This window comes from Lissotriton vulgaris, chromosome 11 (genome assembly GCF_964263255.1).
Source record: "Lissotriton vulgaris chromosome 11, aLisVul1.2, whole genome shotgun sequence".
NCBI lineage: Eukaryota > Metazoa > Chordata > Amphibia > Caudata > Salamandridae > Lissotriton > Lissotriton vulgaris.
Genome location: NC_141699.1, coordinates 351,707,016 through 351,720,296, shown reverse-complemented (window position 1 = coordinate 351,720,296; position 13,281 = coordinate 351,707,016). Strand labels below are relative to the sequence as shown.

Below are 13,281 nucleotides of genomic sequence, written 5' to 3'. Positions count from 1 at the left end.
CGTGGTCAGCAGACCAATAACCGTGGACAAGGCTCCGGAAGAGGTCAGTACCAGACCTCGGCCAACTACACCAACTTCTACCCCACCAGGGGACAACGCTATGGTGGCAGAGGGTTCAAGAAGAACTCCGGACAAGGAAATGCCCCCGGTAAGTGTACTTTGCTTAGATCAAGTGCCGATTGGGGGGCGGCTGGCAAGCTTTTACGGGGAGTGGGAATTGCTCACTGCCGATGCTTGGGTTTTGCAAACTGTGAGAGGTTTCCATATAGAGTTTTACGACCAGCCAACTCAGGTGAGGCCCCCGCGCCCTATGGTTTTTGCAGATTCCGACGAGCGCTTGATAGACGAAGAGGTCTCAGACTTGCTGCGCAAGGGAGCCATCCGTCTATCAACGCGCCACCCGCGTGGGTTCCTCAGCAACGTCTTCTTGGTAGACAAGACAGATGGGGGCAAGAGGCCTGTGATCAATCTCAAGGAGTTCAATGGGTGGTTGGTCTACCGTCACTTCAAGATGGAGGGGATCCACCTCCTTCGGGACGTGCTCCTCCCTCGGGATTGGATGGTGCGACTGGATCTCAAGGATGCCTACTTGGTCGTTCCCATCCACCCCCCTCATCGTCGTTTCCTACAATTCCTGTGGGACGGCAAGGTGTTCGAATTCACCGCCCTACCGTTCGGTCTCTCGTCGGCCCCGTGGTGCTTCACGAAGGTCCTCCACCCGGTAGTGGAGTTTCTCAGAAGTCAGGGGGTCCGGATGTTAGTATACTTAGACGACATCCTCCTCATGGGACATTGCCCAGAGGTGCTGGCGGGACAGCTGCGTCAAGCTGTCGGCCTGCTTCAGAGACTGGGGTTCGTCATCAACGGCTCCAAGTCGGTTTTGGTTCCCACTCAGCAGATCACCTTTTTGGGTTTCGTGGTGGACTCGGTACAGGCGGTCTTGAGCCTGCCGGGTCGGAAGGTCGCAAAGATACGACACCTGCTCCGACAGACGATCGCGAAGGATCGTACGTCACTGCGCCATGTCGCCAAGGTGGTGGGTCTTCTGTCGTCCTCCATCCAGGCGATTTTCCCGGGCCCGCTGCACTACAGGGCTCTTCAGCGCCTGAAGGCGCAGCATTTGCGCCGTGGGATGTGTTACGATCAGTGGGTCCCTCTCACGGACGAAGTGAAGGAGGAAATGTCATGGTGGCTGTCTCACATGGAGGCATGGAATGGGCGAGCGATCTTCGGTTCGGCTCCGGACCTGATCATAGAGTCCGACGCCAGCAGGTCGGGCTGGGGCGCCCGGTGCGGGGATTTTTCCACCGGCGGCGCCTGGTCGTCAGAAGAACAACAATTGCATATCAATTGTTTGGAGCTCCTTGCGGGCTCCTTCGCAGTTCGCTGTTGGACCAAAGATTCAATCAAGGCTTGTGTCCTGCTACGGATGGACAATATTTCGGCGGTCCGGTATGTGAACCACCTAGGAGGTCCTCGGTCCCGCGCTTTGGCGGACTTAGCGAAGGACTTCTGGGATTATTGCCTGTCTCGTCACATTGCGGTGACGGCGGAGTATCTGCCAGGCCAGTGCAATCAGGTAGCGGATTGGCACTCTCGACATCTCAGGGATGCCAGCCAGTGGAAACTGGATCCGGGAGTCTTCCGGTGGCTACACTCCCTCTGGGGCCCCTTCTCGGTGGACCTCTTCGCGTCCCGTCTCGACCACCAGCTGCCGCGGTTCTACAGCTGGAGGCCGGACCCTCTGGCAGAGGCCACGGACGCGTTCTTGCAGGATTGGAGTCGGGAACAGCCGTTTGCGTTTCCCCCGTTCTCCATGATCATGCGAACGGCGGCTCAAATACGCCGCCAGGGTGCGGAACTGGTGTTGGTTACACCGCTGTGGAGGTCTCAAGTATGGTTTCCGGTTCTTCTGGAACTTTCTTGGGATTTTCCAATCCTACTCCCCCGGTTTCCTCTGCTCCTGACGAGCCCGGATCAGGAACCTCACCCTCTCGTCATGCAGAACACTCTCCGCCTCGTGGCGTGGAGGCTCTCAGGAGACGCTGGACGCTCCCGGGCCTTTTGGGGTCAGCTGCGCACTTGCTCTCCAAAGCATGGGCCGATAGTACGACGAAGCGTTACAGATCCGCTTGGCTTAAGTGGATGCGTTGGTGTTTACGAAGGGATTTGGATCCCATGGTCGCCGGCCTTGTTCCTGTGCTGAATTTTCTGGCCCATTTGGCCGACAAGGGTTTAGCGTATAGGACGATCAATGCTATCCGGTCGGCGATTTCTGCGGGCCACGATAACATCGATGGCCATCCGGTAGGGGAACACCCTTTTGTGTGCCGGCTTCTGCGAGCGGTTCGCCTCGCACTGCCGCCAGAACCCAGGTACTCCGTCCTTTGGGACGTCAATCTGGTTCTGAATCTGTTCCTGTCGTGGCCAGCGAATTCTTATCTGTCTCTTAAGGAGCTCTCGGCGAAATTAGCCATGTTGTTATGTCTGGTCTCTTGTAGGCGCGTCTCGGACGTGCGCGCGCTGGATGTTTCTGCACGCATTTTCTCCCCGGATGGGGTTACCTTTACGGTGCGTCGTCGCGTTCCATTTCTTATCCAGCCTTTACTGACACTCCTAAGTTGTGTGTCGTGCAATGCCTCAAAGCATATGAGGACCTGACTTTGGATCTGCGCCCTCCGGGCGAGCGTCAGTTGTTGATTGCCCTGCGGAAGCCACACAAAGCTGTCTCCTCCCCCACTATTGCTCGGTGGGTGCGTTGGGTCATGCAGGAAGCGGGCATCAATACTTCTCTCTTTGGAGCACACTCCGCCAGGGGGGCCATGGCCTCTAAGGCATTCTCGGTGGGTGCTCGTCTGGAGGACCTTATGCGAGCGGCGGACTGGTCCTCGGATTCCACCTTCAAGAGGTTTTATTTTAAGCCGGTGGTGGATTTGGCTCAGTTGGTGGTAAGTAAGCTTTAAACTAGCATAATCTGAAGCCTCCGGTCCTGACATAGAATCGAAATTTGCCTAGCTTACGTAACGGTAAGTTTCAATTCTATTAAGGACACGGAGGCGAGGATTATCCCACCCGGACTACGGTGGTGTCTCTACCCACCCGTATGGCAGTAAGTAAAGCGTTTTCCTTTACGTTGTCGGTACTGTGTTGTTCACTGAATGCTCCTCGCCTTGTTGTCGCATTTTCCTGGGCCACCTCGCTGATGCTGTTCCTTTTTTGGCAGGCAACGACGGTGCTAAACAGGACCAATGAGGCTTAAGCGTGATCTGCGCGAAGAAAGAGGAGGAAGATGATGGGAAGTCCGGTTATATAGTGGTGATGGACAGAGACAAAGGACTATGGACTATTGTTATAAGCAAAGAGACTCTTGGGAGTTGTTGATTTTTTGTTGAACATTACGTCAATGCTTTATGTTTAAAGCATTTTTTGTTCTTATTATATCTTTTCCTGAGCTGCTGTGGTTTCTTTATGTTAATAAAGCGAAGGAAGATATAGCATAATCCTCGCCTCCGTGTCCTTAATAGAATTGAAACTTACCGTTACGTAAGCTAGGCAAATTTCGATTCGGTCCTGATGCTGCCCTAATATGCACTGAACAATAATGAGACATCTCTTAAGTTACAAACTTAGGAATCAGATCACAGACTTCCAATTACGAGACAGACAGACAAACGTCCATCAACCTCCTCCTCAGTGCAGCCCCCCTCTGAGTGCCCCAACACCAACAAGGGAAAACCGCATATGTTAAATAGGATCACTTCCAGCTGCAGTCAACTAAAATGTAAATCAAACATTTCTGTCATCTACTTCCACTCCAGGGTGCATGGGCTGGTTCATCAAAATCGTATAGTGTCTGTTTATTACATACAGATTTCCCTAATGCTACTATGCTGTGATCATGATAAGGTTGTTTTTTTTTTCATGACAAATTGTATTGAGTTATTTGTGATCTTGTTGTCCATCGGACTACATATTTATATAAATGTATACATGAATAGTGTTACATAACAGAGCATAATCCAACTATAAAAATAAAGCCCAATACATTGGTTCCTCTTCGGTAACATATTACACTTCTAGATAGAGTCTAAATTCGAATAGAGATGTTTCAAAATGTACATCATACCACTGAATCAAAAGTCTGGATATCAGTATCCATAATGTCCAACACCATTGTCTGCCTTGTCAAAACCAGGCCACGTGAGTCTGCCCATCTCTGCCATATTTTTGAGTGTTTCTGCGGGCATCCGCACGCCTGGAAAACTGGAATTTCCAGCCCCATGCAGAAGTCCATCCCATTTTTCCATGCCCGTACTGTGGGGGAAGTGTCAGATTTCCATAATCTGGCTATGTCTCGTTTAGCGAGCGTTAGGCCTAGCCAAAGGAGGTAGCGCTTATACCTGTTGCCACCAATCTCATTGATGATGTGAAGTAGTGTTAGTCTAGGGGACTTCCCATCCCAGGATTTCTGTAAGGCATGTGAGTACCCCGGACCAGAACCTATCTAAGGCTGTGCATGTCCATACTGTGTGCAAAAACATGCCCTCGTTGCTCCGACATCGTAAATAAATGGGGGAGTTGATCAGGCCGGCTATCCATAGTCTCTGGTGTGTGTGTAATATGCTTCATGAAGGTATTTTAATTGGATCAGTCGTAGTCGTGATGAAATAGCAGCCACCCTGGGGGATTCCTACGCCTCTGGCCAATCATCAGAGTCTAGGAGGCATATTTCCGTTTGCCAAGAGGTCTTCAATGACTCAAGTGTTGTGGTGCTGTGTGTAATGAGGGATTAACAGATTTTTTAAATTTTGAGATCACCTAGGTCTCCTATCAAGAGTTTGCCCTCCAGTGGGTTAAAGTCTGGAAGCGACTCTAGCGTGGCTATGTATGGCGTAATGGCATGACGGAGCTGTAGGTATCTATAAAACTGAGAACTGGGCATTGAATATTCGTTTTTCAGATCCTGAGAAGGATTTCAGTTGTAGGCCATGCAGAACATTCCCCACAGTGGTGATTCCTATTCGGTCCCACCCACGGAAGCCCTGGAGATCCGCCAATTGGGGCAGCAGTCTATTGTGTCCCAATGGTGTTCGGCGCGTGATACGCCCACACCAACCCATCCTCCAGAGAGGTTGCCTCCAGGAGAAAATGACTAACGTGGAGGCATGTGGTAGTATCTTGGTACTCTATCTGTTGTATAGGTATGAGATGAGAGTAGGGTCATCAAGTATCCAGCATTCTACTGCGTATGCTGGATCGCCACTGGGTTTGTATCACCAGTCATTCTGCACCTGAAGGTGTGATGCTGCATGGTATGATAAGGTTGTTTCAACTGAAGCCTCAACACTGCGACCATGCCCACCCAGTACAGCCAGCCCTTTTGATGCCTACAGGAGGTGAAGAGTTAAGGCAGCTTTGATGAGTAGGACATGTGAGTTTAGAGGGTTTGCATGCAGTCAAAGAAGACATGCATCAAGAAAAAAGCAAGACCATGGCCCTACCAAGGGATGGGTGAGACCGCAGTGGCACGGAGCAGGGCGTCGGATGGTCAGAGGGGCAGGGTCTGGATACAGTGACAAGGAGGAAGAGGCACAGAAGCTGTGTGCTATCCATGAGAGCAGAGCATGACACCATGAGGCTGCATGAAGACAAGGAGAGGAGAGCTGATGGACAGAGGCAGTATTGCAAGTAGAGGTCAGAGCACTGGAGCAGGAGAGACAGACAACTGGAACTGGAGGCAGCAAAGGTTGGGAAATGAAGGAGTGACAACCTGGACATGAGCAGAGCGCAGTACATATAATGCAGAATTCGGGAGAATATGGTGAAACATGGATCAAAAGGGTGTGTATACAAAAGGTAAGTGGACTTTTATGCTGCTTGAGGAAAAAATAGGAAACGCACGTTTGTGGTCCGTTGTGTATCACTAGAGAATGAAGAATGAACATGGTGTGTCGAGCAAACCTGCAGGGGCAAAATGCCCCAAAACAGACGGACCCAAGCCAATGACTCCACCTTGTTTCCCGACCATCAACTGGATGTTTTATTCAGCTACCACCTGCTCATGAGAGACGCAAAAAGAAAACCTCCACACAAGCCCAACCCGACAAAAACATAGCTTGCTATCTCAACCAGTCAACATCTAATTCAAGATGCGCCATCTTCAAGACTGTTGACACCAACAAGCATCAAAACGATTATGGCTGAGGAACTACAGAGGTAGCAAGGTCACTGCCTCCAATCTAGTTACAAAAATAAGAAGGCTCAAGAGACAAGCGGTCTCTAGCTTACAGTCCCCACTTAGGAGTGATCACTCAGCAACCAAAGAATGACTCAATCCTTTCAGCAATTTAGGGAAAGACTAAACCACCCTCTTCTGAATGCACATGTTTCTCAGTAGCAAATTCTTAACCCTTACCTTCCCCATTCGTCCAAAATAAATCATGGACGAGTTCTACGGCCGACATAATTGACTTACAGATAACCAATTGAGTAAGGAAGAATCCCCACTACAGTGATAAGGTGCCCTTCATATTTAGATATGTGCTCTGTAAATACCCAACCCAAACAAACACAAACAAAATACATTAAAAATGTTTAGGGTGAAGGAACTCGTAAAAACACAGACGATATAATCCAAAGTCTGTACACTTGCACATAAAATACATTTCTGTTATAGGTTACATTGAGCTCTTATTAGCACCAGACATCATAACGTTCAATAGCGGATGTTGAAAGAATTAAGAAAATGGCCAGTAGTTTTGCTCTGGATGGCTGCAACAGATTCTTTATGAAAGAATTAGTAACAGAAAACACATCAGCTTAAAACAGGGAATACATATTTACCTGTTTAAAGGGACCACATTTTATCATGTTGTCTTAAGGGTAGGAACTTGAGGTCAAATGTATGAAAACACTCTGCATTTGCAAAAGGTGTGATTTGAAATTAAGGGCAATTTGTTACTGCAAAATGTTTTTTGATGTATTACAAACCTAAATTATGATTTGGTAGAAAATTATTATCTCAGAAATTAGGTTTACAACTAAATACTGAATCGGTATTTAGAAGGGGCATGTTTAGGACGTCCCTTTCAAATTCCAGTTCGGATTCTATGTATTAATGTTTTGCTGCCGAAATACAATTGCAAAACAATAATATTTCACCAACTACACAATTGTAGTAGGAACCCATTCGCTAATGGGAAGGGGTAATCCAGGATCCTGTTACCCTTTGTGAATGTTGGCAAAACATTTATTAAGAGTAGACATTGGTCCCGTGAACCATTGCCTACTCTTTATAACACGAACTAAAAATTTACATTTTCTTTTTTTTAAACACATCTTATTTTGCTTTCAGGAAAAGGGGCTGCATTTAAATAAAACATTTTTTTTTATTTATATACCATCAAAGGCATGGGTCCGCTGACCCCAGAAGGTCACCATCCCATAGCAGCACATTGTGGTGGGTCGCAATTTATGACCTACCTCATCAATATTCATGAGGTAGGCCTACTTGCGACCCACTATGCAACCGACCAATCAGCGAGTGGGAGGTTGGCAAAGTACCACACTGGCCGCAAACTTACTAGCCAGAGATTGCTTCTTGGTTTTAAGCCTATCACCACTAATATCAAATCGGAAAATCCCTTTGGAGTGCTCAATAAAGATGGCCATTGTGTTTCCCGTCGTAATAACACTGCGAGCAACCTGCGCATGCTCTCTAGAAGTTCTGTTTACCAGGGAAGAACACAGCCTCCGCAGGTCACAGGAGAGGTCAGGGGAGCATTTAACTCCCTCAAGCAGGGTGTATAAACATCACGAGAAGCTCAAGTGATCTGGAAAAACGTGTTTTTCTGTCCGAACTGGCTGCTGGGAATTGTCCCATACGCTTGGGGCTGTGTGAGAGCATAATTCCGTAGAAATATGATGGCGGACATCTGTGCCATGAAATCTTCAACAAGTGACGCGCATACATTTCTGAGAGACCCACCTTTGATACCCCAGAAGAAGCTGAAGGAACTTAGGAACTCACCTACTACGAGCCAAACGGAAAACCGCACCCATGTCATATAGTTGAGTTTCAGCATGAGATAGGTGTTCAGAAGGATGCTTAGCGACGGGAGCAGAGGGACAAAGGGAACCTGCAGGAGAAGAGAAACAAAGAACACATTCAGAAGAAGTTATGACCAGTACAAGGATGTCTAAATCTGCAAAACTGACATTTATTGGCTCTGGGGATTTGGGGGTTATGAAGGGTTCACAAAAGCTCTCCCTTGTGGGTTACTGAAAATATCATGAACTGCATTTACCAGAATGCAATAGGAAACATTCCCCAAGATGTCAGCAGCGAGCTCCCTCCTCTGCACTTAATAAAGTTCCTCCTGGAAAGAATAGACTGGCGAGCCTTGTAATGCACCTGCAGGCAGGGCCGGTCCTAGGATTTGTGGGGCCCTGGGCAGAATAGGAACATGCGAGGCCCCTATAATTCGCATAAGATTTTAACCTGACAGGAAGTGACCTCATAGGAGGTAATATCAATTGGACATTAATTATATGGCATTGTTTGTTGCTGCTTTAAAAGAAGCAACTTACCTAGTTTTGATATAAGTAAAATGGTTAGAAATACCCAAAAAACAGGTCAAATACTAACCTGGCAGATTAGACCATTACACACTGTCTAATTGCCCTAATGTCCAACCCGGGCACTGTGTTATACAATTATTGTGCTGATACAGGATCATTGTTTTTGTAGGTAAAGTAAAGGACGAGATAGGGGCCTGTTTCAATGTCGATTTTAATTTACCACCAGGTAAAGACCCGGGGGACCTAGCACACTGAAAGCCCTGCTCCAGCCAATTTTACATTCTGATTGTGCTCCTCTTCCTGCACCTCTTGCCTGGCTGCTATCTCACACCTATCTGCTCCCCCCACCTCCTCTCACTTGATTCCGTATTTCAATCACTCTGTGCTCCCTTTCCCTCGTCCTGGATGAGCTGAGCTGTTTTCAGTGTGAGCGCCCTCATTATATCTTTTGTTCTGCGCCCTGGGGGTTATCCTGCTTTTTATTCAACCAGGGGCAGGGCGCACTTCACAGGTGAGGGCGCTTGAATGACCTTTCTAATCGCTGCTGTCCTCATGCAGATGCAGCGATTAGGCCAAGAGAGACGGACCGGCAGCAGATATTGATGAAATCCCTTGGGCCTCCTGGGCCCCCTGGACCTCCAAACTCTTAAGTATTTGAAAGCGCGAGGCCCCCTGGCTGCGAGGCCCTGGGCAGCCGCCCACGCTGCCCATACCTAGCGCCGGCCCTGCCTGCAGGCATTGACGTGGTACTGATCTGATGAAATGCAAGCAGCGTGCCAGGCACCCGCAGGGAACTGCTACTAACAGCAGGAACTATTCATTTAGCTGACCTAGTTAATTTTTTTGTACAACCTGGAACTCTTTTTTTTCTCATCTGTCCACGGAGACTAAAGACCAGGTTATCAGGGAGCAGCTTCTCGTCGCTGCAGTGCAAACCTTTTGGAACCACAAACTTTTTTAGAATGACAAACTTGTGTGACCCACCTACCTTTACCCGACATGAGGAGGGCGATCCTTTATTATAACTAAAGCATCGTGTGGTGCTCACTGTCCTTTGCAGACAGCACGTTTTCCATTTAAATATAAACTACATTTGCACAGACATAGTTTTACTGATAAAACTAGACTGCACACAAACGATAAAGTGGGGAAATAGGGTTTCAGTGAATATCATTTGTGCCCGACCAAGCAAAGTTGCTTGGATTTGTTTCGATCCTATTCAAATCTTTGTTTCCATCACATTTCAGAATTTAAATAAACGTGCTCCATTTTTGCTTTCCAAGTTCCTGAATGTGTACAGTTTATTTCCAGGTATTTAAATTATTTAACAAACAAACGTGTACATCCTACAGCCTTTCATTTCACACACTTGTAGCAGCACCAGCACCTCCCCGCAGCAGCGCCTCACGGGACATGGCATCTGCCTCAGCCAGAGCCCACTTATGCACCACTCGGTGCCAACATATCTCCGAAGGAGGGGGGAGGGAAGGGGGGGGTCGAGGGGCGACTGCGCCACCTTCCATGACATCACTATCTGGCGCTTGAAGGGGGCCACTGCCAAGTCAACTGGCGCTTAATGTATTTTGTCCGTTTTGTAATCACCAAGAGGCATAGCAGAGGATCTGGTGCCAACCATACATCCAGGGCCGCTTCTACCATTAGGTAAGACTTGGCGGCCGCATAGCCCGGCAAAAGGGGGAGGGCGGCAAAAAACATGAGTTTGGGAATATCTACTGCATTCATTCTTCTAGCCAGGATGACAGGGAGAGAGATTAATGGTTGTAAAAGGGAGGGGGCGGTATTTTTCAATTCTAGCCTATGGCGGCAAAACACCTTGAAACGGCCCTGCGTACACCCGTCCCCTCCGAGAGATGCTCCATCACCCACACCCACACCCGATCTAGTATTGGGCAGACCCACACCATGTGTAAAAACATTGCGTCTGGATGCCTGCATAGCGGACAAAACAGGGCGACGCCTGGCAATATCTTATGCAGCCGGTGTGGTGTGAGGTACAACTGGTCTAGAAAATTATACTGTGTAAACTTCTAGCGAGCATTACGAGATACCCAGATACCCGCTTAACCTGCTCCAGGGCCAACCACCACTGCTTATCTGTCAGGGCCACACCCAGGCACGCCTCCCATCTGAGTATACTTTGTAGTGTTACATCTTTGTCCGATACCTGCAGAGCTGGGTACAGCATCAAGACCGCCCCCCTACCCAGCCATGCTCCAGGTCACACATGTAAAAAATATCTATTATTGTAATTATATCTGTGCTCGCACTTCAGCCAGGGTCGGACTGGGACAAACAATACGCCCGGGCCCCAAAATAAAAGTTGCCTCCATTACAGAAGCATGTAGCAAAATGTTTTAATATTCATGAAATTAACGGTAAAAACCGGTCCACCTAATAATAAAACAGGGCCACTACCTGTTAAAAAAAACGAAAAACATCAGCCCACACACTGATCTGTAAGCAATCCATTTTGGCTATTTAATTGTGGCCAAAGATAGAGTTAACTAGAGATCTTCAAAGCCACCACCGCTAAAGAGACTTTCAAAAAGAAAAGGGAGAAAATAATGTCTTCATACATCCATCTAGAATGGAGGGCAGAGGCACTGTTTCGCCATCACGCCCTTACAGAAAAAGTAAGAAGATGCATTTTGATAAGTCAGATGTACACTTTCAAAGTAAGGGAAATCTTTGTGCCTCCTATTTTATGGAACTTATCCTTAGCTTAAGAAATTTAGAGATGCGTCGATACCAGTGGTTCTACTTCTCTGCAAAACTGCATTGGTCCCTGGTAGGTGGACTGTGGGTGCTATGCACGAGGAGCTTCTCTATAAGAGTATCCTGTGGAGCCACCTCCATTGCCTGAAGGTCATAGTGGGCGTCTTCATTTCTGCCAATGTTATATATTCTATTTGCTGATGTTTTGTGACCTGCCTCACATGAGGGGCATTGCAGAGTGGTTCATTTGAACTGTATAAGTTTTTTTTTTAAAAAACCAGACCTGCTACTTGCTTCTGAAAAATGGAAATCACCCAGACTTGTGCGTTACTAAAAGTATCGGGAACTGAATTTACCAGAGTGCATTGGGGAACCTTTACTGAGATGATAGCAGTGTGCTTTCCTCCCACATTTACTGGCTGCTTAGGTGATCTGATTGTTGCACACCCTCCCCAGACTAATTTCTTGACTTACAGTCAGCCATGAGAGTCTCATGTTGTGTGAAACAACAATCTAAGTTGGACTTCCATTAAAAACAAATATTTATCTTCTAGCATAATCCCTAAGGACAGTACACAAATACTGCCATTTCACCTTTATTTTCCCCTTTCCCACTGCTGGTCACATTTTTAGGCCTTGCCTAGACTGTACCTGCAACGTCTCTACAAGACCTTTTATTTTATTTCATTGAGCTTAGAGTTCGCCCATCACTTACAATTGATTGGCTTATTATCAATCTCATTTGCATGCTATTTATTGGACAAGTAGGCCCACCCCCCTGCAGCACAAACCCTTTGGCTGCTAGTTTGCAGTACCTCATTACAGATCAGGGAAGGGCACTGACTGCAGTTAATGTAATATTTTTGGCCATATGTTAATGCTATTCAAACTTGTATTTATGGTTCATTAATTGAAAGCTTTTATTATTGGGGGGAGCACTTTAAGTAAATGTTGTAAGCTCTGACAGCACTACTGACAGTGGTTCTAGTATAAAAACGTATACACACTTTTTCAAAGTTTAGCAATATGAGGCTATGACTAATGATTCCCAGAATGCTCTCTGGTGTGATGCAAATATTTGCAGAAGCTTTAAAGCAAGATTGATGATTATTTGCTTTCATAATTAAATATTCATAAAAAAATGAAGTGTAACTGCAACAAATGATAGATGGAGTGTTGAATGATTCAAACATTCTTCCCCAGTGAAGAGATCTGGGTTAAATCTATCGTTCTTTTGCACCCTACGCCACCCCAGTTTGGACCCAGCCATATGCAAATCAGTCTTGACCCTGTGCCTCAGGGGAACAGTCAATACTGAAATGCCAAGCCAGGTCCTCCCCGGACCGAATACAAGCATCCTGGGACAGGTTTCAGGGTATGTCACCCTTCATCAGCCAGGCTGGCTTGAATCCAGTGGCACAGTGAGCAAGGGACCCACGTCTGGGCATACCCGTCCTACTTAGGGCGAAAAGTGTAACTGCAACAAAGGATGGACGGAATGCTGAATGATTCAAACATTCCCTGCCAGTTAAGAGATCTGGCTTAAATTCATTGTTCTTTTGCCCACTACACTATTATGAGGGTGACCCTAAAGCAACACTGCATGCGCAAACAAGAAAGAGGACAGTGGTTGATAGGCAGAAGCAAAATGTGGGAGAGGGGGCTGAGGTATCAATGGATAGCAGAAAAGCAACACAGATGGTTGGGGGAGAGAAGTGCACAAGGGAGACAGCTCAAACACATTAACTCATGGAGTGCCCAATACAAAAGAAAAAAATAAGCAGCAGTGGAAGCAAGATGGTAGCCAATCATCAAAGAGATGTTGAAGAAACAGTGCTGCATGGATGGGACAATCAAACAATTTACAAACTGGGACACAAAAAAAAGGCTCAGACCACCAACTCCATTAGGTGCATGAAGGGAAGTTTGAGCCACCCACGAGAGTGGTCTGGGGCATAAGTTGCA

General features: G+C 47.2%; 1 protein-coding gene across 2 annotated transcripts in view; it reads right to left on the bottom strand.

Annotated features, from left to right (window-relative positions):
- SLC7A4 (solute carrier family 7 member 4) overlaps positions 1-13,281 on the bottom strand; it is a 197,812-nt gene that overhangs the window by 51,361 nt on the left and 133,170 nt on the right. For both annotated transcript variants that reach the window (XM_086943320.1, XM_086943321.1), the window contains exon 4: positions 8,030-8,138. In XM_086943320.1, the coding sequence (XP_086799446.1) occupies positions 8,030-8,138 (109 nt within the window). The remainder of the gene's footprint in view (positions 1-8,029; positions 8,139-13,281) is intronic.